This window comes from Tenebrio molitor, chromosome 9 (genome assembly GCF_963966145.1).
Source record: "Tenebrio molitor chromosome 9, icTenMoli1.1, whole genome shotgun sequence".
Taxonomy (NCBI): Eukaryota; Metazoa; Arthropoda; class Insecta; order Coleoptera; family Tenebrionidae; genus Tenebrio; species Tenebrio molitor.
In genome coordinates this window covers 19,048,699-19,074,535 of record NC_091054.1, presented here as the reverse complement: position 1 = coordinate 19,074,535, position 25,837 = coordinate 19,048,699, and the positions used below count along the sequence as shown (strand labels likewise).

The 25,837-nt window shown below is 35.7% G+C and overlaps 2 protein-coding genes and 1 long non-coding RNA gene across 10 annotated transcripts in view; 1 reads left to right on the top strand and 2 right to left on the bottom strand.

The window, feature by feature from the left end:
- Positions 1 to 9,640: 9,640 nt before the first annotated feature.
- Positions 9,641 to 10,703, bottom strand: LOC138139257 (uncharacterized). Of its 3 annotated transcripts, none has more exons than XR_011162254.1 (3): positions 10,041 to 10,703; positions 9,837 to 9,977; positions 9,641 to 9,776 (listed from the first exon to the last, which is right to left on the bottom strand). It is a non-coding gene; the product is annotated as an uncharacterized lncRNA (long non-coding RNA). The 3 variants fall into 3 exon arrangements; XR_011162255.1 differs by having other exon boundaries at positions 9,641 to 9,977; positions 10,041 to 10,181; positions 10,242 to 10,703; XR_011162253.1 differs by having other exon boundaries at positions 9,641 to 9,977.
- An 8,046-nt stretch (positions 10,704 to 18,749) lies between these two features.
- Positions 18,750 to 25,837, bottom strand: part of LOC138137612 (beta-1,4-galactosyltransferase galt-1) — a 97,420-nt gene continuing 90,332 nt past the window's right edge. For all 6 annotated transcript variants that reach the window (XM_069057097.1, XM_069057098.1, XM_069057100.1 and 3 more), the window contains one exon: positions 18,750 to 19,464. In XM_069057097.1, coding sequence (XP_068913198.1) covers positions 18,948 to 19,464 — 517 coding nt within the window. In that variant the 3' untranslated portion in view covers positions 18,750 to 18,947. The remainder of the gene's footprint in view (positions 19,465 to 25,837) is intronic.
- On the top strand, positions 20,875 to 24,795 carry LOC138137613 (uncharacterized). The gene is made up of 2 exons (XM_069057103.1): positions 20,875 to 20,967; positions 23,676 to 24,795. Exons 1-2 carry the CDS (start codon positions 20,911 to 20,913, stop codon positions 24,672 to 24,674), a joined length of 1,056 nt encoding a protein of 351 aa, XP_068913204.1. The 5' UTR covers positions 20,875 to 20,910; the 3' UTR covers positions 24,675 to 24,795.

The following is a 25,837-nucleotide window of genomic DNA, read 5'->3' as shown; positions in this document are numbered from 1 at the left end:
CGTAGATCTAAACTTTATTTTTCAACTATTTTACAATTGGTACAATAATGAATGTTTAATGTTATGGGACACACCTACATTTGCTGCTGTTTGTCAGATTTGTTCAACACTTAACTTTCCGTTGAAAATAAAAGACTGAAATCAATAAAAAATCGCGATCAAGATATTCCCGATGTCCGGATGGCCGCAGAGCAAGTGAGGTCATCGTTATTCCCTGCAAAATCGCGCTTGTGTTGGTGTTAAAAGTCTGAAGCATCATCTTCGATCTCGTCTACATCTGCTAGTGGCATACGGATTTCGATTAATTCAAGGTGTGTCCCATAACATTAAACATTAATTATTGTACCAATTGTAAAAAAGTTGAAAAATAAAGTTTAGATCTACGTTGCTATAGTTATTTAGTAATTCATAACGGCCGCTCCCGCTCATAACGGACACCCTTAACGGACTCCGGCCGTTATGAGGTTGTTTACATGGTGACAAACAGTCCGGAAAGCCCCCTTTAACAACTAGATATTACAAAAAATTTATTTCATTGGTAGAAAAGTTTTTGGAACCACCACTCTTCCATTTTTTCACAATTAATCACAACTCAAAAATTGCTAAATAAGCTAGAAATCTTCTAACTATTTGCAAAAAACCACGTGCACGTGCAAACCACAAGCACAGCTGATGTGATGATGTCAATTGACAATACTGCGCAAACGCCACCGGTTAACCGAGCCCTCTTCGTTCGGTTAAAATTTTGTTTAACTTAACCACGGTTAAGGGACAAAAATTGACTGAAAAATCTGTATCCAAGAAATTGGTTGGTAACCAAAAAATTTTTTGGTTAACCAAGCACTGAACAACTGGCCCTAAGAGTCCGTTCCCGTGGGAGAACACCGGCTAGGCCGATGGGCTTCCCTCCCCCCTTAGTCCCATACATAAATTTCGAACCGCGACGCCTGTTGCCCACGGAGCGGTAGGATTGGGTAGTCTGCCGGAAACTTTTATGGGTAAACAGATTGTGGTCTGCCATTTACCCGTACCACACCTGGGGGCAAATACCGCAGTCTCCCCCTCCTCTTCTTGCCCGAAGGCAAGAAAGATGTTACATCGCGCATCGGTCCCCGAGAAGGGGGCCCTTGCAGTGTTTTCCGCGCATCGGTCCTCCGAAGGGGACCCTCACATAAGAACTTCTGTCACAAAAATTTTGAATGTCAGCCATAATGACAATAAAGCTTAGGCTACACAAGTTAACTTTTTTTCCAATTGACAGTAAAATAACTGACGAAATTCCGTGGCCGTAACTGTACATCATAATCAATTATTTTTACGACAAATCCATAATACCTATATTGTTCAAATTCTTGTTGTTTGGTAACCCACAATATCTATCCCTAATGTAGTTTAGTTCGTATCGCAATTTCAGCCTTGGAAGTCGAATGAGAAAATTTCGAGTTTGCCGTTTCCCTAATGTAAGGCTACTGTAGACACTTCATAAAATTTTGATTTATTTTCGGCTGTTGCTTTTAGTTTACAGTTTTGAAACTTTTTTATGGAGTTTTTTTTGGTATTTTTGGAATTCGTAAACATTTTTTTCTACAATCGATGTAGAAAGTAGGTCTTTGCGCTTGCATTTAACAACGCAAAGTTGACGTTTTCCGAGGACTGTCACTTTGTCGCTCACGCTCGCTTTCCGAATTTTTTGTTAAGATCAGATGTCCAGTGATTATTGTAACTAGTGACAACGAATAAATAAAAAGAATTGTGTCAGTTTGTGTCGGTGTTCTTTGTGTTTTTACAAAAAAAAAATTGCTCAAAAGCCTGTAGAAGGAAGGGAAACTGTTGAGGAAGCGTTTTCGGGTAGGTACACCTCCCGAAATTGTAAGTGCAGCAAAAGAACCAGAATGCACACTTCCAGTGCACTTACATTTTTTTGTCAATGATCAATGTCAATTTTGACAAACAAAATGCCTAATCTAACCGAAAACGCAAAAGTGCTCATTCTTTCCAAATTAAAAGAAGGGTGGTCGATCCGGCGGGTAGCCCAGGACTATAACATCGCAAAGAGCACTGTGCAGAGGATAAAACAGACAATATTATGGTGTTCTAAAATAGCGACATTTTATGTTGTCAAACTTACCTAACCTATATAAAAAATATGACGCTCAAATTTCAACCGACTTCTTGATTTTTGAGGTGTACTCGATAATTTTGAAATTAACTGTAGCAGTCATAGTTGCGATTGTAGAAAAATTCTTATGTGTGTTGCGAGCGCAAATGTACATTGTCGATTTCGAGAAAATGCTGCGCGACGCAGGACAATGTATCACTTTGCGCTCTTAAAAAGTACACAAATAGTTATTTTTTTACTTTTACTGTTTAGTTTTTCTTTGGTGTGTATTTTAACTTTGTGCTGCAGGTAGTATGTATTGGGTGATTCAAAATGATTGTGGCCAAGTATGGCAACTATGTACGAAAATTTATGTGGCAACTGTGTGGGTAGGGTAGAGTTGACATTTCTTTGACAGTTCATAGGCGTGCAATTTTGAAAGTTGTCAAATCAATGTGCAATGAAATTAAAAAAATCAAATGCACGCTTATGAAATGTCATACAAATATGAACTCTACCCCATTCACACAGTTGCCACATACATTTTCGTACATAGTTGCCATACTTGGCCACAATCATTTTGAATCACCCAATAGATTGTGATTCAAGATCTAATATTTTAGCAAAAAATCTAACCTAACATTTTTGATTTTATTTGACATTTTTGAATTCAGTTGTTTGAAATGGGGAGCAAACGGGCCCTTTAGATTTTATGTGGCTGAAGCGTTGATCTTGGGGGGAAAGCAACGCCAAAAAGACGCAAAAGACCGTCTACCACTCCAGATGCTTCCCTTTTAAGATCTCCCTCAGGAACACCACTACTTCTCCAGAAAAATAGACCAATTAGTAAAGTTAGGCTGAACGGAGTTGGGCACTTCCCTGCATTTGATGACAAGATATCTCATTCCCAAATTCGTTGCAAATTTCCGAAATGCAAAGGGAAAACTCGTACATGTTGTGTTAAGTGCAAAGTGCATATTTTTCCATTAATCAACGATTTTTGCGATTTTGACGTTTTGATGATATTTTGATGTAACCTCGAACATTAATTGTTTGCACTTACCAATACTGCAGTAGGTAGTGCAGCAGAGTTTTCTATATTTTATAGCTCCATAACTGCACTATTACGAATTCACTTGTCATATTTTTCAAAGGTAACTAGGTTTTCTTGTCAACTGTGATTTTTACGTGAAATTGAATGTGAATGGAGTTGACGTCTTCTGACACTCTGTGGAAAAGTGAATAGAAAGTGTTGAAAAATTTAAAAATGGCCTACCCTGAGGACAAAAAAAAGGATGAAGGTATTTTATAAGGTCTCATCTTTATCAAAAAAGATGAAATTGGTTTTGATCTGGCTTTAATTTGAAATTTTGTCACAAAAAAATTTTGCGGTCAACGAATAATTTTTGTAATCAACTCGTTTGTTAATGGGCGATTAATAATCTCAACTATTAATGGTATTCACTCGCTACACTCGTTCGTGCTTTAAACAGTTTCGATTATTAATCGCCTTCATTAACAAACTATTTTATTAAATAACTATTAATGCATTGCCAGTAGGATAACAAACTCTGTCGTCAAAAGTACCTACCTATTTTGAGAAAATCATTTTTAATAGTTATTTATTGTACCGGGTGTACATATTATGAAAAAATGTTGGTGCTATAACTGCTTTAATTTTTATCCGATTTTAATAAATGATACCTCAAACAAAATAGTTTTAGAAACACTATAGCCCGACATGCTATGATTTTTTTTGACATTCTATTTTTTGACCGACCGCCGCTAATTTTGTTTTTTTAAGTTGCACTGTATATTTTTCTTATCTTTATTCTGATAGATGTTTATCTTCTGAATACACAAATATTAAAATAAAAAATCAAAAATTTGTTTTTAATAAAAAAAAATAGAATTTCCAAAAATCAAGTAGGTAACCATAACTTTACTATAGCAAATGTCCGAAATTACCTCCATTCTCTCTAAGGCACATTTGACACCTTCCACTGAAGCCCATTGACACATACTGCTACGATTCTTCTTACTAAATCATCTCTGTTATCGGCCGGAGTCAAATAAACATTGTCTTGAATCTCCATAGCTTTCTTAGTCACTTTGCAAAATTAGAATGCACTTTTATTACTGTTTAATGTGGCTGCTTGATTAAAAAAAAATACATTATTTTTTTAATTTCTTCTTTTTGTTTTTATGCATGAGCATGGTTGTTTACATTTTCATATTCAAAATAAAAATCTCTATAAAACTGTGCAAAAAATAATTATGTTCTTATTTTTGTAGTCGATAATGGTAAATAATTTTACAATAGTTTGCATGAAAATTTCAAATGAGCCTAGAGGTGATATATACAGGGTGTTTTCGAAGTCGAGGCGTTCCTTGAAACACGAGGTACTACACATTATTCTTAAGAATTTTAGCCTAAATCTTCTTAGTAAAATGTTTGTATTAACGGAGATAATTGATAGTATATTTCTATTGTTTTATAAAATTTTGAGTCCGGTCCTGTCCATTTCTCCGCTATACTAGATTAATAACTAACTTGGCCCAGGAAGGTGTCTTTCCGGAAATCGCTCTGCAGTACTCTCTAAACGCCGCAGCTGCATTTTGATAACGTGATAACATTGCCCATACTTCTTTACCCAATGAAGAACGTTGCCAAAAAAAATTAATATGATACGGTGGATTAAAAAAACGACTAATCATGAACTGTTGAAATCTGATAACAAATTTGTTTATTTAACAAAAAAATATTGTGAAGATAAAAATGGTCATACTTCACCAAATCCAACAGGTACTGATCTTGTCCGTTTAGAAGATTGAAATCTACATTTCCTAAGGTTGCTGGACGAAAAATATAATGAAATAATTTTTGGAAAAGTATCATTGTCGAAACATTTAGTCGTTGTTAAATAAAAGTAGAATCCCCCTTACCGCACGCCACATTTAATGTAACTGTCGATATTGTAACGGTCCGAATTGGTTCGATAAATTAAGAATTTTAATTTTAAAATAATTTCAAGGAAATATTTTAAATACCGTTCATTTGCGACGGAAATGCTAGTCAGTTGTAAATTTTATTGTTGCTTGTCGGCACCACATTCCTCAAGTGAAATCTGCCAACCTTTCTTTGAAAAGGCAGGTACGCGCCCCGTCCGAACAAAACACAAAGATAACAGTTTTCATGGGAAAAAAAACATTACAAAATTTACTCGTTCGACAATTTGGGGAGTCCAGTTAAAATCAGGGGATAATTGAATTAATGAATTTGATGTTAGCAGGTTTCAAATTGAGAGAACAAGGGGCGCACTCAGAAATTACGTTTGGGGGGGGGGGGGGGGGGGGCTTCACCTAAAAATACCTAAGATTTAAGATAGATACATTTATTATAAAAACTTAGAGATGCAAAATATGGATGTAAGTTACGTACATTTTACAAAACAAAATTGAGTCTGCGATGTCCTTTTTCTTTTAAAATTGATAAAACTTCGCTATATTGAACTCGTATTTCTCGATGGATATTTAAATTTGATAAACCGTTTAATCTATTTTCACCCATGGTGTTCCTAATATAGGTTTTTATCCTACGCAGTGTAGAAAACGATCTTTCTGCAGGGCTGTTGGATATTTTTCAGTTATATGTATAAGCCTGAGTACCTTTAAATTTACCGCTCATTGCAGCGGCACCGTCATAGCCTTGTCCTTGTCCTCTAAGTGCAATCCCTTGTCTTCCACATAAAATAACTGTTTGGATAATAGGTCTAAGTTTTTCTTTTTTTTTTTTTTTTTTTAAATTGCCATTCCCGTTTTTTGCCATACGGCTTTTACGGTACCTTTCGGTCGGCCGTTTTTCCAATTCATGTTCCTTGTTCCTTTGCCTATCGGTGATGCGACGGGGCTCCGGGGCACTTTCCCCGGCCACCCACGCCCATTCCACCTCACATTCACAGACATACACAACAACATTTATACACCCATGGGCACCCTTCCCGACGGGACTCGAACCCGTGCTGACCTCGCGGTGGTGGCCGAAAGAGTGTTGATTCTTCCTTCCACCACCCTACCGTCAGCCCCTGATAGACATACACACACATCCATGGCCGGGCGGAGGTTCCTTCCTTTGAAAAAATCCTCCCCCTTCGGTGGGATTCGAACCCACTAGCATCGGGACCGCGACCTCGGAGTACTTTCTCCGACAGCCATGCGGCCACCGAGCCACCGTCTAAGTTTTTCTTTATTTTCTTGAATTTGAGAATTTTTTGTTTGGTCTAGAGACAATTCAATTGATTGTAACTTTCCGGATATTACATTTAAAAAATTATTGGATTTTAGAACAACTTCCTTATGGTAGATAGTCTTTTCGTGTACATCAAAACGCTCCAGTGCCTTCTTCCAATTATCAAAGCCAGAAGTAACAAGTTGACCAACTGACTGAGATGAGGACATACCCACCTCTCTTGGCGCAAATAAAACACATATCTTGCAATAGGCACTATCGTCATTTTTTGAATATGACAGCCATTTGTATTTGGTAAGCCACAAATGCGAAAATCTTCGCTTTTGTTTTCCCACTAGCTTTAAAGGAAAATTGTAACTAGTTTCTGGAGTCCATGTACATGTTAAAGCTTTGAGTTTTTCGTGATCGTCCAAATTCTTGTTTTTAAATAACGATATATCGGTTGAATAATTGATATTGTCCATTGCTGTGAATGAACAAGATGGCAAAGAAATATCCACCGATTGAGTTGTGGAGGTCTCACTCTCACTCTCGTTATCAAAATGTTCTTGGCTGTGATTAATTTCAGATTCCGGAACATCATCTTGACGATCAGTACGAATATCATCCCCTTCAGACGGATTAATTTTTTTTCTTGAAAAAAAATCCAACAAAGTTCTCTTTCGTTTATCTGCCATTCCGCATTCCGTCTTAGTCCTTCAATTTCGCAATACTTTTTCGTGTTGAAAAAGTTTTGATAGTGTTTATCAATGTATGAAGATGAACGATAACAAATAACAAATCTACGAATATATTGCACAGTGGAACCGGATCTCGAATGACTTGAACACGACAAACAAATAACGTAAACTGACAAAAACAGAAAAAGTGGTTAAATCTGCATTTGACTGTTTAGACTGGCTAGTGCACATGTGCAACGTGATTTGTGAATTAATCGGAAGTCGGTAATAGTTCCAAGAATTGAGATCCAGCCGTCTGCAGTCGCCTTTATTTTCTTACAAATGTGATAATAACACTGGCTATTAAAATTGAGTCTGAATAAATTTTAAAATATTTTCTTATGAAATACCTGTATTTAAACGGTGTTAAATTTGTTCAGCTTTGGGGGGGGCTTCAGCCCCCAAAGCCCCCCCCCCCCGTGGGTGCGCCCCTGGAGAGAATCACCAAATCAATGCTCATTAGGTTAATTTACTTTTTTTAGCATTCTCAAATTTGTGGCATATTTGTAATTAAAGGGCGAGAATTGTGTAATGATCTGAAAACATCGGTGTGTCCGAGTTGGGCCCGCGCGTTAAAGCCCTGTAATCTTGACCTACCTACCTTGAGCAGCATAACGAAATCTAACCAGGATATAGAATTATTCCCTTCAAGTTGAGTTTTTGGGAGAGGAAGTTGGACAGATCTTCTGGCTTGCCACAGATTCTTCCGCGCACGATCCACGTCATAAGTGAAAATCTGATCCAAAAAACCATTTTGTCGCAATTCTTGACGCAATAGTTTTGCAGGTTTGTGTGTTAAATTGTCTAGAGCTTTTCTTTTGACGCCATTACTCAGTGCTTGCCTCTCTATATTTTCTTCTTCCGGGTGATTATGAATAAGATCACTGCTGATCACATTCGTTGGTTCGGAACCGAAGGTTTATTACACTTTTGCAAGGCAGTTTGATTTTTTGTTAACACAACCCCACGGAATTTCATCGTCGTATAACTTCCTCGCCACACAAAACTTAAAATTATTCACTTCAAGCAACTGTTTCCCTTCTTCACTCAAAATTGATTTTACTTCCATTTCTGAGACTAGGTAGGTATTTATAGATTCACTAGCAAATATTCAAATGGAACTAAAATTAAGATTCATTTTTATAATTAGTTGTTGGCCGGGTGGCCCTACTCCGTATCGGATTACGCGTGGCCCGGATTGGGGATACTTGGAGGACGATAAATTGGAGCGAGGATTATCTCAGGTAAAGTCCTCGTCTAGAAATAGTCAATTCTGACTTAAATTGTAAATCATTTTACAATACCACAGCAAAGCGTCTTATAACAACCATAAATAATTTCTAATTTTATTGCCCCTTTGTCGTGCAGTGCCGACTCAAGGAAGGGCAAGCATCTGGTATATTTAGCAACCCCTACTTAGAGAAAATGTACCTAAAGCATTGGTTCAAGAAATTTTGTCTTTAGTTGTCGATTGATTTTCGTACACTGCGAATAGAAATATTTTGAATTCGCCACAATAAAAAGAGTGTATTTTTCAACTTATAACCTGTGTTTAAATATGTGGCGTCCTTTTGAAGAGAACTGCGAGGTGGAGATGGTCGACGTTGAAACAATTTTTGATAATAACGAGGAAAATGAAGGTAAAAAAATATATAGATAAGGGTGTATATTTTAATGCAAAATTATAACAACGGTACCTGTAATTTTTACAGTAGGACTGAAAAAGAAACGTCTACAAAAATTTATTAGAATCGGGGGATGTAAAGCTGTCGGTAAAGAAACAGCCCGATTAACGGGAGTCAACGACACCACCGTTTCAAAAATTTTGATGAGGGTGACGAAGAATTTTTTGAAGAAATCGAAAAGAAAAAAAATAATTAACGTTTGTGCATGTATTTTATTTGTTTAATAATTTACCTACTTATAAATTTATTCCGTTTCAGTTGTTGTTTTTTTTTGTGGTTTTGTTAGGGGTTGGGATTCGGTTACGTTTTTCGATGCGTAACAAATTAAGTAATTCCGAAATTATTATAAAAAAATAATAAGAAAGTGAGTGTGAGAACACAGCAAAAAGGAATATTTACCTGATGTTTGTCCTTCCTTGAGTCGGTACTGCAGAACAAAGGGGCAATAAAATTAGGGGGTATAATGGAATAATTTATGGTAGTTATAAGATGGTTGGCTGTCCTATTGTAAAATGATTTACAATTTAAGTCAAAATCGACTATTTCTTGAGGAGGACTTTACCGGGCCCAACTCGGATACCCCCGAAAACATTACTTTTTCCGCCAAATATTCGAACCTGCACAAAACGGTAACAAATGTGGCCGTGATCGTCATCGAAGCGGAGGAGCCCTACGTTGTGGTTTTCTTTTGGCGGAAAAAGGTTCGGAATGCAAACGATGAGGGTTCCAGTTGGAAGAGTACCGCAAATAAAACACACATGTGAGGGACGCAAAATACCTTTTTTGCGCGATTGTACTCTATTTGGTTGTTTACCACGTCTGTTTCCAAGATGGTAAGCTCTGTTTACTCGTTGCTAACGATAAACTCGATGGTAAGTAATTTTTGGTGTTCTAGAACGGTAAGTAAAGTTTATTCAAAATTAATCGATTATTATAATAATTTTTATGTAGACGGAAGTTGAAGACAAGATGTGGGGGCACTTTCTGGAAACTCATAAAGCTCTTGTAGTCGGCTTTCCTTGGCGCTGCAATGAAATAGCATTAGCAAACTTGCCGCGACATTGGCATTGTCAAAATTTTCATACCCCGCATTTTCCTTGTCTTCTTGATTACACACTGAGATCGTTGGTTTCGAAAATTCTTCATTTATGTAGACGGAAGTTGAAGACAAGATGTTAGCACTTTCTGGAAACTCACACGGCTCTTGTAGTCGGCCTACCTTGCCGCTGCAATGAAACAATTTTAGTAACAGACTTTCCGCGACATTAGAATTGTCAAAATGTTCATACCCCGGATTTTCCTTGTCTTCTTGATTTCATATTGAGTTCGCTGGTTTCGAAAATTCTTGATTTATGTAGACAGAAGTCGAAGACAAGATGTTAGCACTTTCTGGAAACTCACACGGCTCTTGTGGTCGGCATTCCTTGCCGCTGCAATGAAATAATATTAGTGAACTTGCCGCGACATTAGTATTATCAAAATTTTCATACCACACATTTTCCTTGTCTTCTTAATTACACGTTGAGGTCGTTAGTTTCAAAAATTCTTTATTTGTGACGCACCCCACATTCAAAGTTTCTTCTACAATATCCACTTCGTTTTCGGAATCACTAATTTCACTCATTTTACTGCTTGTTTTTCAACACAACTGGCGATATTTGCGCACAAAAACTGCAATGGCGGTAGTTGTTTGCAGATTGCCTTAGAAACGCGATACAAAAATCGACATTGTGGCAACACGATGTGAAGGGCGTCGTATCGCATTGCATTCTAGTTAGGAATGTTTTGTAATAAATATTCAATCGCGCAAAAAATCTCATAAGCATGACGAACGTTAATGACAATGTACGGATCTCAGACAATATTGGAGTCGTCGCAAGCTCCTCCTCCAAACAATTGTCTTCGATCCGTACATTGTCATTACCGTTCTTTATACTTAATATACTATTATTAAAATGCCTGTAATAACTTCGATTAAAAAAAGTGAAACGAATACAAAAGGACTGAAAGTAAGTTTAACGGAGTACAAGGAATTAACTAGCTGAGTACATTACAAAGATAAACGACAAGATGAACGCAGCAATATTTAAAATAACAGAAAACGGGTACATGACGGATAAAATAACAGGTTAAAGCTTGCAAAACAAGTAAACAAATTATAATGCAGTTATTACAGACAGGTATGGATGAAAAACCCTCTTCAAAAACCGTATCCCAGGTATTATTCATATTTTACAATCCGATTAATGACAAAAACAATGTTTAATTCGGAACTACGCGGTCAAGGTATGCCAACGGGAGCTTAGAGCTGGAGGTAATAAACTTTCGGCCGCGAGGGGACTCAGAAATCTGAATCGTCTTGAAAGCAAGCGACATTTATAGGTACTCGGGGTATCGCGTGTCGGACTACTGTTTACCGACCAATTCCGAGTGATATAAGCGTTCGGGGTTGTACGATGAGCTTCTCAGAGTAGCGTAGAGCTAGGCCTGTTCCACCTCCCCCAACCAACCGTTTACCGACAAACCCCCGAGGTCCCTATAACTGCGACGGGGGCTTCACGTCAACATCCCAGAGTCGCGTACGGCAGGACTTGGTTCGCCTCCGCTAAACACAACCGTCGCCCCCACAGAAATTTGACTAAACAACCCCCTGACCTCCTGAATGTCACCTAGCCCCAATAGGATCGTACTTACAACATTTTAAATTTAACTCATCCGAAATCTAACGGTACCTAGCAACAACACAAAGAAAGACCCGAGTTTAAAGCCATAGAACAAAGCGTAACATTAGACAAAAATAAATTCGACAAAACACAACATTAAGCAATGATAAAATAATAGAGAACAAAGCGCAACATTAAAGAATTGATCAAGTAAAAGAGAACAGAGCGCGAAGTTAAACAACGATAAAATAAAACCACTTCAAATGGCACAAATATCAGTAAACAACATAAATAACGAATACGATAATCGCTGGCAATGCTAAACAAAAAATGGCGGGCCGAGTGCCGTTAGAAAATGTTAGCGCAAGAAAAAAACAAAATGAACGCACGTGATTCGGACGATGCTTACTAATTTTTGAAAGTAACAGATTGCCTGAAAAATTAGGGATAACGCTTAAAATTAACAAATGGGCGCTTCTCGAAAGAAACAGCATGCAACAAAATGAAAGCTACTACATACCCTTACCACGTGGTCCTGGTCCCAAAACAACAAAAAAGGACAACGAACGCGGATAAGTTTCCCGATGTGAATTAAAACGTCGAATTCCTCACGGGGATACAAAATATCTACTCGGGACGGTAGTGTAATTGATTCAGATTTAACTTACAAATTTTTGGAATATGGATCGTTCTTCGTACGATGTGTTCGTTTCGAAAAACCGAGCGCTTTAACGTATAAAATAACTAGAATCGTTTGCACTTTTAGTTAGAAAAGTAAAAAAGCAAAGTAGAAAGGGAGTCGGTAGAAAACACGGACAACACGGTAACGGTAAAGCCTGGTAGTCGTAGAAATCAGAGGTGTGAGTGAGAGAGAGAGAATAAAAATTACGAATCAATTAGAATAGTTTTGGGGAATCAAACCAATGTAGAACAATTTTTAGAAGTAGAAGGTCAATGGAATTTAGTTGCATGATATGGCACTTACGTAACAGCGTTTCAAGCCCAATTTAGGTAGGTTTCAAAATAAGGTTAATTTGTTTCATTTTAATTCTGTTTGTTTCATTTTAATTCTGTGTTTCATTTTAATTCTGTGTTTCATTTTAATTCTGTTTGTTTCATTTTAATTCTGTTTGTTTCATTTTAATTCTGCTTGCTTCATTTTAATTCTGTTTGTTTCATTTTAATTCTGTTTGTTTCATTTTAATTCTGTCTAATTCTTGCTGCTGATTTTTATTATTGTAGTGAGTCAGTAATTTAGTGTTCTTTTTCAGAGTTCTAATTCAACAACAAATTATGTACATTCGGTCTGGTCCTAACAAAAGTCTAAATTTAAACATTTAAAATAATGGTGGCAAAACGGAAATTGTAATTTCAAAAGTTCTAGAGATATCGAAAAAGAGTCGCGATCGGCGTAGAGTAGTACCGAGCTGATTGGTTACTTTGGTCAAGTGGAGGTCATGGGGGTTGCGAAAGTGAGGTGCGCCAGAAATGATAAAACCGAATGCGGGACGGGAAACAAGGCTTTTTTGATTCACTCGGGGTTTGATCTCCAAAGGAGGTACAATCGCGGCCATCCAAAAGTGAACGATAGCTTGCGAAAATTTCCGTATTTTTCGTTAGATTAAATCAGGGTGTATTCATTGGCGTTCGTGCAGCAGGCGTTACTATTTTAATAATTAAAAGTTGTAATAAATAATTTTTAATAAAAGTGAGACTGAGAAGTAATTAATACATTATTAAAGTGAAAGTAAACTTTAGTAAAGGAACCTTTCCAACACCTATTCGTATTGGCCTCTCAAGCCTGTTTTCTTGCCAACGCCTCTTTATATTGAAGATGTAAGTCTTACTGCAATGTAATTCTCTGGCCACAGCAGCCAACGACCAATTTTCTTCTAGCTTTGCAATAGCCCTAGCTATCTGAATCGGAGTGATGTGGCATTAAAAAAAATAGTTTCAATAACTTTTTTATCGCTAGTGTCAAACTTTGACATTTTAGGACGCCTATGATTTAAAGTAAAAATCAAACTATAAAATAAAACCGTTCACTTTTGGATGGCCGCGATAGTACGTTCAGTACTTCCAGCAGCCATTTTGTGACCACGTCCTTAACATTTACAAGGTAAATTATTTTTCTAATTCTTGTACATTATTTGTAATCGCGATTTAATTAGTAAAATAGCATTTAGTTCCTTATCTTTGAGCATTTGACAACCACGTGACTCTTTAGAATCTTGTATTAATTTCTTTATCGCGAAATATGTGATCTTCTTGCATTTACCGATTGGGGAAACATGCTCTCGTCAAGGGGAGCAAGTATACAATCATTATAAAACATTTCCATTCATTATTTATGTTTTGGAGTCTCGAGTTCAGGAAGCTACCGCCAGTGTCCGTCTCACTCAATTAGCTGTGGTCCGGCGTAAGAGCACAAAATTAGCCGCGTCACCTCCAAGGGGGGCCAGCGACCAAACTAGGCCAGTTGACACGTTGGCCCTGTTAGAACCTTTTTCCCTTCTATTTTCGACCACCGGAGTAGACCAGGGTGATCTATGAGATTCCAGGGCATCGCGTCGGGTTCAATTTAATTGGGGAAACAAGTCAAATCTAAATCGGATCACATAGTTCGCATCTCAAACTCGTATAATGCTGTTCTCGCCATAAACTCCTTTATTTGCCCAGCTTACTCATTTATTCATGAGTCAGATCTCAATTCGTGGGCCGCGAGTCGAATCTCATTGTGTCAAATTTCCACCAACTTCTGTCATTCAATTCATTTATTTATTTCTACCATTTGTTGGGACCAAACTCCACCACACTCGATTATTTGTTAAATAAAATTTAAGTGAAGTGTGCGCAATCATTTTAATTTCATCTTTGAAAACTTTCCAAAGGTACGGCCTCTTGTTAGAACCTAATTAAACAAAATGAAAAATAAAACACAACGTAGGATCTATAAATATTTCTTTTCTCATTATTTTTGTTTCGTATTTTTCCGCAAAATTTCATCCGAGGGAATGCGGCAACCAACAATACACCAAATGAGGGAGAAAAAAAATCATCGAGGAAAAGCAAGGCGGTCTCTATTTTAACAGGCCAGGACACTGGCTGTGTTGCCAAATTTCTTAGTGGGCCATTCCATAGCATCCTGAGTTTCAAAAATATTGGCACTTCCATAGAAAGGCGGTTCATTCAAAAATCATTTTGACAAGACAATTAATTGTGCAGTGATGATTAACTGACAGCTAACAATGACAAAATAGTGAGTGACAGTGAGTGATCACAAAACTTCAAAACTAGTAACTTTTTTTAAAGGTTGGCGAAGCAACGTTGTCAGACGTTAGTGGGCCATTCCACAGACCACTTTCTGAAGTCAGTGTCACGGCCTGTTAAAATAGAGACCGCCTTGGGAAAAGTCAAGGAAGTCGGAACGTTACAATATATTTGTCGAACGGTTCTCCATCATATTTTCCATTCAAATTCAGTACAAGACTGTTTGCTCCTTTAAGAAACTGTTCGGCGAAACTATTTGTGATCGTCTTGTGGAACGCTTTATTGATAACTTTTTTTCGTTCTTGCCAGATGTTGACTTGAAATCAATTAATTATCGTATCGACAACTTGGATAATTATGCTCGCAAACCTGGTGCGGCAACGATTGTATCGTGTAACCATTTTAGGACATATTCATAAACGTGTCCCTTATTTAAACACCGATTCAGTATGATTTCTAGATCTTTGGATTGTGATAATCCAATATATAATTGTTTACCTATCCAACTACTGAAAACATTGGGGTACCTTTTAAACATGTTCATCAAGCTTTTGTACGTTTCTGAACAGAAGATTACTCGACAGAATTATTTAATTGAGTTACCACCAGCGTAAGTCTGATAGTAGTGAGTGGTTGAGTGTCGCTTTATACTAATGGTTCAATCAGAATAATTTTTTCTAACGAAATAAGTAAATATTATTTACCTCTAGGTCTATTTTTCAACACATGAATATATCCAATAAATGGAAATCCAATAGGTCCTGGAAATTTTAGTCCATAGTAATATAACCTTCGTTTCTTCCAGTAATGCAATAAACATAAACCCATAAAAGATAAAATCGATTTTAAATCAAGGGCGAATCTGGATTCTGAGAACTGGTTCATCGCTGCAACATTCATCTGCCAAATTAATATGTATATCGAGTTGAGCAAAAGACTTATATACAGATGATTTCAAAAAAAAGTACGAGGTAAACAAGATATCTGTTGATATGCAGAGGACAAATAAAAAAGTATTAATTTAAATATGTATCCACAAAACAACTTTTGCCATTCAAGACGAAACAATTAAAATAAAATGTTTGTTTTAATTTTCTGAAGAATCATGAAAGTACTTACTTAATTATATAAAATTCGTAAATTACAATCGTAAAGTCTTACTTCTCTTTGTTTTTAGGAGTATTATTTTAAACTAAACTTAATATTTTTGGCGTTATCCTTTCTTGCAGGTTTCCTGGTTTTTCTGTTATAACACCTTAATTAGACGACGTCCAATCTACACATCGAAATTACTAATTTATTTTTTGTACTCATAACCTCAAAATAGGTATTTCCCGGTTGTACTCGGAGTGCGGAAACATCGATTTTCCGCACGCGTGTTTTTTACTTTCCAAGCAGAAATCAGGGGAAATTGCATTTTAAGGTTGGTATTTAATAACCTAGACAGACGGAAACGTCAATTCATTTTAAACAAAATGGACGTTTCGTCACATTTGCAATTGTAAAATTAATTCTTATCAACACAAAAAATAACCAATTCAAAAAGGTTAGAGTAATAACAGGGGAAGAATTTGTTCAACGTGTTGTATGATCGTATACTTCGTCCAGGGAGAGATTGGGAGACTTTAAATTGTACACTTGTAACTCAACACTACAAAATGCACTAGAATACATTAATTAAAGCATAATTTCAGAGCAAAAATGTTACTGCTTGAAGGGTATATTTCAAATTTTACGTGCGCTAAGCACTACTTTGTCTACGTAGAATTTAGTGACTTTTACGTCAACCAATCTCTCGCTGGACAGACTTTAGTAGACGGCACCGACGCTTTAAATTTTAATAATCTAGTAATCAGCGCGGAAGGTGCTACCAACCCAATAGTAAAAAATTATGAATGTTAAATGATTTAGAATTTTAATTTTATTTTTTTGAATTATTCGTTACAAAAAATATTGTACCTAACTTTTGCGGGAAGATTTTTTCTGCGTTCGCACTAATGCAGAACTCCCTGCGGTCGTGCCGCAAACAAAGTGCTCATGCGACAAATTTCACTTCCCGCATACGTTAGGTAATAGTAATAGTATATTACAGTACGAGTGGAGAAACTAAAAGAGTGTGGAATGACACACAAGTGGGTGAATTAGTTTCTCACGAGTGCTGTATAGCGTTTTGTTCAATCCTGCCAGTGAATTTTGGAACACAATTGAAATTTTATAATTTGTGCAATTTATATCATAAAACATAGCGGCCACTTTCGTTGTCATGATCTGTAAAAAAAAAAAAACAATTGCAACAGAAATAAATTTGACAGAAATTACAATTTGACGTTCTTTCCCAAAAAACGTGCAATTAATTAAGCTAGATGGAGCAACAAAATGGTTTCATTGTCCCTGATGATATATTAGAAGAGGCCGAGGCCGCTACCTTTAATTTACTGCCTGCAAAATCTAAACAAAGATATTTAAAAATTTCGTGACTGGATGAGAAAGAAAAACGTTGATGTTATAACGGTAAGAAGTAATACTGGCTTATTTTAATGGATTAATGGGAAAATTGGCGCCCTCTTCTTTGTGGTCTACGTATTCAATGTTAAAGTCGACCTTATTCGTTTATGAAAAAGTAGATGTTAGCAAGTAAGTGATATTTATTTTAAAGTGATATTAAATATTATCACAATATTTAAGTGATATTTATTTTAGTAATATAGATTGTCGATTTCGGATTTATTAGAACTTTTGAATATAGATATTTGTTCAATCCTGTTATCGAAACTTGTCGTTTCTCACTGGGATACAAAACGAGAAAGTATTTATTTTGCTCACTCATATTGTTTGCTATGACAACGTGAGGTAAAACCATTTGCCCACTCATTTACTCCACTCAAAGAAGAATCTTTCGTTTAGAATTGCTCAACATGTTTTCCTGTATAATTTTTCGGGTAAATGTGTTTCTTTCATTTTCATTGACCAATGAATAATCATAATAGTAACAGGGAAAATACAGCCTATCGGGTTGGCAGCCCTGTATGTCAATGTTAACAATATTACATTTTTTATAGACTAAGAACAGTTAAGCACATGATTTTTTTTTTAAGTTTCCGGCAGGATGGTGAGATAGCCCCTACTTAGTGTACTATGGCGGACAATAAATTTAGGCCGGCAATTTTCTGATTTCTGATTTCAAAAAAGTCAATGCAAGCGACCATTTATTGTCATTATGACTGATGTGTCAGTTTGTCAAATTGAAGGTTTTCAAGCTGTTTGGCGTTTCCTTCGCCCTTTTCTTAACTTACAGATCATGACGCACTAGCATAACTGATTTGTAGTAGCAGTTCTCTATGGTGCACGCTTCTTTTCCCAATTTTAATTTTGATTATCGCTGTCAAGATGACAAGAATGACAAAAATCGAAAATGGGGTTAGTTGAACATAATGCCAGCTTTACATTTTGATGTCAAGCCAATGACAGGCCGGCCTAAATTTATTGTCCGCCATAGTACCTATATTGAGAAGAGTAGGGCAAACACTGACAAGTGACAGCTTTTTTTGATCCAAAATTTGGTTAATTTAATGTCATAAACTCATTAGCGTCACTAAAAGTTTTAAGGGGCACCTATTTGACAATTAAAAAAAATATATTTTTTGGTGGTACTGAGTTCATACGCTTTACCCAAAGAGCGCGTTTGTAAAGATGTTTTGGAATAGATTTGAATATGAATCCATCCTCTGCCCTATTTGTGCAACCTTTTTCACTACAACCGGTCATTTCTATAAATTGGCAAATTTTTGTAACTGAAATGTTACAATGACGCGTAAATTTAATAAAATAATTTAAATAGGCTGTGGTGAAAGTGAGCCACCAATGAAATTGGATCTCGCTATTTGCCCCCTACTCTTCTCAATATAGGTACACTAGCCCAACTATTCGAACTCACCTGGACAGTTTGTAAATTTACTTCTTTGGATGTCCTTATTCTTGATTTTGCTTCAGTTTTCAGTGAAGCATCTTGAGAAAGATCTTTTACGAATTACCGTGTGATATCATTTAAAAATAATAAAACCCAAGTCGGTAAAGAGAAACTCTTTTACTAGTCTTTATACAGTTACGATTACAAATTGATAAAATTGTTGTGGATATAATTCCAGTGCAACTTGTCCTATTTACAAAATAGAAATATATGTACAAAATAATATTGTCAAGAAATTATTACCTATCATTAGAAAATATAGCATCTTATTAGGTAGGTACTCTTCAACTCTTAAATTACCTCACCGTCTTTTGTCCGCTTTTTAATATATTCATAATTTTGCTGAATACCCTCGTCGGAGGTGGCGGCAACTCCATCAAGTTGCATTTCACTTTGAACTCCCTGTACCTCTCCTTCACCTCCTCCACCAGCTTGCTCTTGTATTTGAAAGCGGTGGTGTCCACTGTCGAGGCGGTTTTGATGCAGTCGTCCCCGCCGAACTCGCATATCCTGTAGTGGTGCAATATTGCTGCGTCCGGGGGTACGTTCAGAGTACCGTGTCCCGGAATGAACTCCCATACGAAGTGGTTGCCAGCTTCGACCACCAATTCGGGGCGACATATGTATTTGGAGCGCTGCTTGTGGGGGTGAAGTTTGCTGCGTCTTCGCGTCTTCTTCAAGGTGACCAAACCGGCGGCCACCGGGTCGTTGGAATCGTAGACTGAGTCGTCGTCGCCCCACTGCAGGTAAAAGAATGCGTTCTGGAATGAGTAGGAGCCGGTGGTGCGGGTGTTCAATCGGTTGTTGAGATATCTGAAAAGGAGGAAAGTGAATGTCTCACTTTTAAGTACTGGATGTCCTGTATGCGGTATTATTGTGTTTTGAAACATTTTTTTTTGAAGTAAATCAAACAATTACATTTTTAATCAAGATTAATTGGGACAGTTTTTTACAGTATTATTTTTCTTTGGCGCATTTTAACGAGAAAATTAATTGATTTAAAATTTTTAATTATATGCTTCAGAAACAAAATCGAATAAACATGATTTTTAGTGTTATTTTCCCATCAATACTTCGTTCATTGTACAAGTGGGTTTGAGTCATATAAAGATCTTTTTGTAGGTTATTGGCAATTTCAATGAATATTGAATTATTCAAAAAACGATAATTTTAATTTAATTTTTACTGTAAAACTTAACTTTAACTTTGGAAATGTATTGTGGGTTGCATTTTCAATTCCGCCAGGCTCATTATCACTCGTAAATTACCCTGTATTTAGAACACCAAAATAACTTTAAAAAGGTTTTTTTATTGTTCTTATCTACCAAGTGACCATAAATGTTATTTCTTTTGTGAGATTGGTAACATTCTTGTTGGCATAGCCGATTTTCAAATTCAAATATGTCACACCAAAAGTCAAATAAAACAAAGTAAATTTATTGTAATGGCTTATTTTTGAAGCGGATTGCAAAATGAAAATTAATTCACGTTAGTAAAACTTGTTTTCATCATTATTTTGTAAAATCATTTATACAATTACAATTATTTATAACAACACAAAATTTCCAAAACATATGAGGCAAGATATGACATGTTGACAATGACGAGGCCTACCAATTGCTCGGGGATGCTAACCCACTAACTTTGCTTCAATCATTAACAGGGTTAAAACAAATATTTTTTCTGATAGTTGTTCACAATTTAAAGCTTTCTAGTAATTTCTCGTTATGTCTTTGTTGATTTAAAGAGTTTGGTTTTATTTGTCACGTTCATTTCCTGTGTATACTTTATCCATTTTAAACAAGGGGTTATAAAAATTTGTATAAATTATATCTTCTTTGATATCTTCTTTTAAACAACTCAAGCTGAACTATTTAAAATGCAAATACTAAGAGCTAATTTTTTTACTCTCATCAAAACGTAGTGTTCTTAATACCGTTTCGTGTACCTAATGTATTTTTTATCAAAACTGAATGATAAAAAAGCGACGCTTTTAAATTTTTTGCAGCACGAAAGTTCTTTAGAGAACTTGATGATATATTTACAACATGAAATTACTGCCACCTTTGTTTCGAAAAATAATTTTGTACAATTTTTAGATTTGCTAAGGTAAATAATTTCACTCACCGTTAATTAATTCCGAAAATATTGTTATCAGCTCTCAATTAGGTGCTATAAATAAATTACGATGTACGCTTTAAAAGTGAAAATCATAATTGCACATTGTTTTAGTCGTGAGTAGACTTAGTGCTGGTCACGATGTTACCTCCGATTAACTGTGCGAGGGCACTGTTACTTCTATGCCTCATTACCACCGTAAGTAAATAAACTAAATACTTGCACGAAAAGTATAATATAACTAATTGATTTGTATAATTTTTTCCGTTTGAATTTCCTCAAAATAATCCGCGTATTTCCTGACCTAAATAATATTTCAATACTTGAGACAAATTTAATCACAGTAGAAATTATTTCAGATATTTTCTTCGATCGATTCCGATGGAATATTAACAGCTAATCAACACAAGTGTCAATCATATCACGAAAATAATTTGTGCCAGTTAATTACAGTTTCGATTGTCAATTAAGCAAAAGAAAAATACCAAACCAATTGGCATTTTTTTCAACCAACCACGCAGTGTTTTTACACACTTCACACTTAATAATTAAAATTTGATTAGAGAATCATTCGAATCATCTTATTGCAATTAAATCGAGTCGTCCAACGTAGCACTATTATTAAAACATGTTATTGTGAATAGAAATTAAGACCTCACAACATGCTACAGTTGATAAGGAATTTTTGACAACGAGATATTAATTTCCTACTGAAACTGTAAGTTATTTCACGTTCAATTGACTTTGTTATATTTTTTTTTAGTACTTATTTTTTTACAATTTTCCCTCAAGTCGTAAAGTTAATTTGGCTCGCGGCGAAGACAGTCGTGTTTTGAAAAATACACATCCTTATACTTATTTAAATTCAATTGAAAATTAATTCGCTCAACGGTGGCGATTATTATTGCAGAAGAAGCATTGATAAGCTATTGGCGCGAACAGTTAAAAATAAAAGGCAATAATAGTTATTTGGAAAATGACAATCACAAGTTATATTTTGATAGAACAGTTTTATACGACATTCATATTAAACATAACAGACCAGACATTATTATTTTAAATAAACAACAAAAGCAAGCATATCTTTTACATATAGCTGTTCCAAATTCACATAATATAACACAGACATAAATACAAAAATTAATAAATATTTAGAGCTCTCCGTTGCTATGAGAAATCTTTGGTGTTTAGAAAAAAAATTGATTTTACCACTTGTAATTTCAGCAACGGGAATAGTACGGCAATCTCTTTTTAAAAATTTAAAAATTCTGGATTTAGGTAACACATCGGTAGTTGAAATTCAAAAAGGTATATTAATATACTCATGTCACATCGTGAGGAAGTTCCTTAACATTGACACAGAACATAATAAAACTAAACAAAGTCAAAATGTGGAGGCGACACGCCGGTAATTATGTTGATTAGCACTGCACTATTACTTGATAGTAATATCCGTAATATTGTATAGTATTTTTATCTTCCTAAGGAATTTTGGCTTAAGTCATAAATAAACCGAACAAAGACCCTACTTAAAGAAATTTATTGTGATATTGTACCTGTCAATCACTAGCCGGTCTCGGAGAAAGAAATTACCTGGGGTAGTACTCAAAATATTTGTCGGAGACCCTCTAGTGATTGACAGGCACAATATGACAATAAATTTCTTTAAGTAGGGTCTTTGTTCGGTTTATTTAGAGCTTAAGTCATAATTCCTTAGGAAGATACAAGCACTATATGTATTCCGGCAAAATTGCCGTGCCGCCGCCGGGTGGTGGAGGGTTCAGTGATTTATTACCTATACAAGACGATAAAATTGTATTTTGTCTTCGAGAGCTAATTACGCTCGAGAAGATAATTACATTTTATCGTCGTGTATAATATTATATTTTTTCTATAGCATTTGTATTTTATTATTAAAACATTTTTCCGTTGACCGCTTGTTAATTTCAATAATAATGAATTATCTTGTCTAAAATATAGTGTATTAATGGACCTCATTAATACACTATTTTTCATTAATCAACGATTTTTGCCATTTTGGCGTTTTGATGATATTTTGATGTATAAACAACCTCGAACATGCATTGTTTGCACTTACCAACACTGCAGCAGGTAGTGCAGCAGGGTTTTCTATATTTTATAGCTTCATAACTGCACAATTACGAATTTACTTTTTCAAAAGCCGACCTTTTTGGTTATAATTCGCATGTCATATTTTTCAAAGGTAACTAGGTTTTCTTAGCAACCGTGATTTTTACGTGAAATTGAATGTGAATGGAGTTAACGTCTTCTGACACTCTTTGTGGAAAAGTGACGAGAAAGTGTTGAAAAATCTAAAAATGGCCTACCCTGAGGACAAAAAAAGGATGAAGGTATTTTATAAGGTCTAATCTTTATCGAAAAAGATGAAATTGGTTTTGATTTGGCTTTAATTTGAAATTTTGTCACAAAAAAAAAAGTTTGCGGTAAACGAAAATTTTTTGTAATCAACTCGTTTGTTAATGGGCGATTAATAATCTCAACTATTAAAGGCACTCACTCGCTACACTCGTTCGTGCTTTAAACAGTTTCGATTATTAATCGCCTTCATTAACAAACTAGTTTATTAAATAACTATTTTTAATCATTACTAATCGTGTCAGGTTTTTAAATCTCGTTAGTCTGAACATTGTTAGGGTAATAAAAAAAATAATTACTTTATCTACCCGGGCTGTTAAAGTAGCACTTTATCTACCCTAGCGGTTAAAATGCTACTTGACCTTTTGATTTGAATAGATAAAAGCACACTTTAACATCTGCTATAGAAAAAACGATTTATTGTCATCAAACTTAACTAACTATTGATGTCAGCTAAGGTCAAGAATTTCGAAAGCAATCGATTAATTGATTTTTATTTATTTATGTAGCAAGCACAAGGACAACATGACAATCGTGAAGGACCTCCGAATGAATTTGAGCGTTGTGAAAATATGACAGTTTTTTTCAATACACTGAAAACAGTGTCACCGGTGGAAGGATTCAAATTCATTACTTCACCGTTGGCTTGTGAAACGTGTCCCGTAGAATTAAAGACTCTTCGGCGCGATTTAACAGTTCTACTGGCGAAAGGATTGTTAAATGTAAAAAATATTCTAGTAGAACTTGAACAGGTTGGAAGTCGAAATCGATATGACTCGTTGATCACAACACTGTTGGCGATGAACGAATTTTTGAATGTTGACGCAACCATCAAAAAGACCATCAGCAACGCAGTGTTTTATCTGCTGAAGAAACGCCACCTCCGAAAAAGTAATGGCTTTCCAACAGTAAGAAGTGGATTTTGCGAGTACCCAACGTACGACAGATTGGTAGAAAATCCTCATTATGAAGGCACGGGTGTTTATGCAGGAGGAGTACGTAAGTACCATCCAGAGACACAACCTGACAGCGCTCTGCCAGTTTACTCCGCTGTACCAAAATATGTCGTCAAACCTACTTACGAGAACTACTTCCAACCTATCACAAGTACTGCTTACAACCCACCCCCGCAACAACCGTTTTACGCTGCTGACTTTTACCACCACCCACTTGCTCAAGCTTCTTCAGCATCAAATGACAGCGCTCCGCCAGTTTACTCCGCTGTACCAAAATATGTCGTCAAACCTACTTACGAGAACTACTTCCAACCTATCGCAAGTACTGCTTACAACCCACCCCCGCAACAACCATTTTACGCTGCTGACTTCTACCACCACCCACTTGCTCAAGCTTCTTCAGCATCAAATCCAATCGAACAGGAATCATCTCTTAGAAAACTGGAAGGTTCGGATGAGGACGATCCTGATGACGGTGGATGTCTAGTGAAAACGCTTGAATTGCTATTTAATCAATTATTCGGTGCTGAAAACGCCCGAGGGTATCACTGACGCAACGTTCCAGGCAAAACTCCGGAAGAAAATGGATAGGAAACGGAAAAAAGGACGCCGTCGGTCCAAAATCAAAATATTTATTTATTTATCAATGTTTAAAAATTTGTTTTTCACTTCAGATGTGTTTTAATATGATTTTGAAATTTTTGCAACAATTACGAAATCACCGCCAAATTGGAACACAACTGATTTGTTCTGAAATTGCTTGGCAACTGTCAAAATACTCAAATACAGCTAATTACGTAGATGGTATGAGCACTATGAATATAAAATGGTAATGATATTTTATTTTCTACAAGTTTACACCCAATAATAATTATTCCTAGAGCCATCACTATCGTTTACTCCCTAATGCACATTTTATAAAGTCGCGTGGTGTAGGGTTTGTTTAGGGGAAAATCTGTCAAATTATCAAAACATCAAAAAGGTCAAATGAGAACGTGTAAACATGAAATCAGAAGAAGTTTTATGTAAACACATCTATTTTTAATTAAAGCATGTAAATGACATTACAATAGCTTTAAAGCGTAGAACAATTGGTTCAATGTCCCTACACATCAAAGCTGCCAACCATATAAAACAGAAAGTACTACAACGTCACTTTGCCAACTTTACTTTTTATGCGTGAACAGATAACAACAATGAACTCGATTTTACACAAAATAATAAAACAATTGAACACATCATTTCTTCTTGCACCGTTTTGGCTCAAAGCGAATATAAGAAACGTCATGATATATTCGCTAAAATTATACACATGAATTTAGCTGTTAAATTCAATTTATGAAAGAATACACAACCACATTATAGTTATATACCAGAAAGTTGTTTGGAAAATGATAATTACAAATTATACAGACCAGACATTATTATTTTAAATAAACAACAAAAGCAAGCATATCTTTTAGATATAGCTGTTCCAAATCCACATAATATAACACAAAAATTAATAAATATTTAGAGCTCTCCGTTGCTATGAGAAATCTTTGGTGTTTAGAAAAAAATTCGATTTTACCATTTATAATTTCAGCAACGGGAATAATACCGCAATCTCTTTTTAAAAATTTAAAAATTCTGGGTTTAGGTAACACATTGGTAGTTGAAATTGGGTTTTTTCACAACACCACATATTGATACGAGCACATCAAAAATAAGGCGAA

Bases quoted from the DNA above. Each gene is read 5' to 3' on its own strand.
- LOC138137613 (XM_069057103.1), top strand. From the start codon at position 20,911: ATGTTACCTCCGATTAACTGTGCGAGGGCACTGTTACTTCTATGCCTC. The intron at 20,968-23,675 runs GTAAGTAAATAA...TTATTTATGTAG, and splicing joins TTCTATGCCTCATTACCACC to CAAGCACAAGGACAACATGA.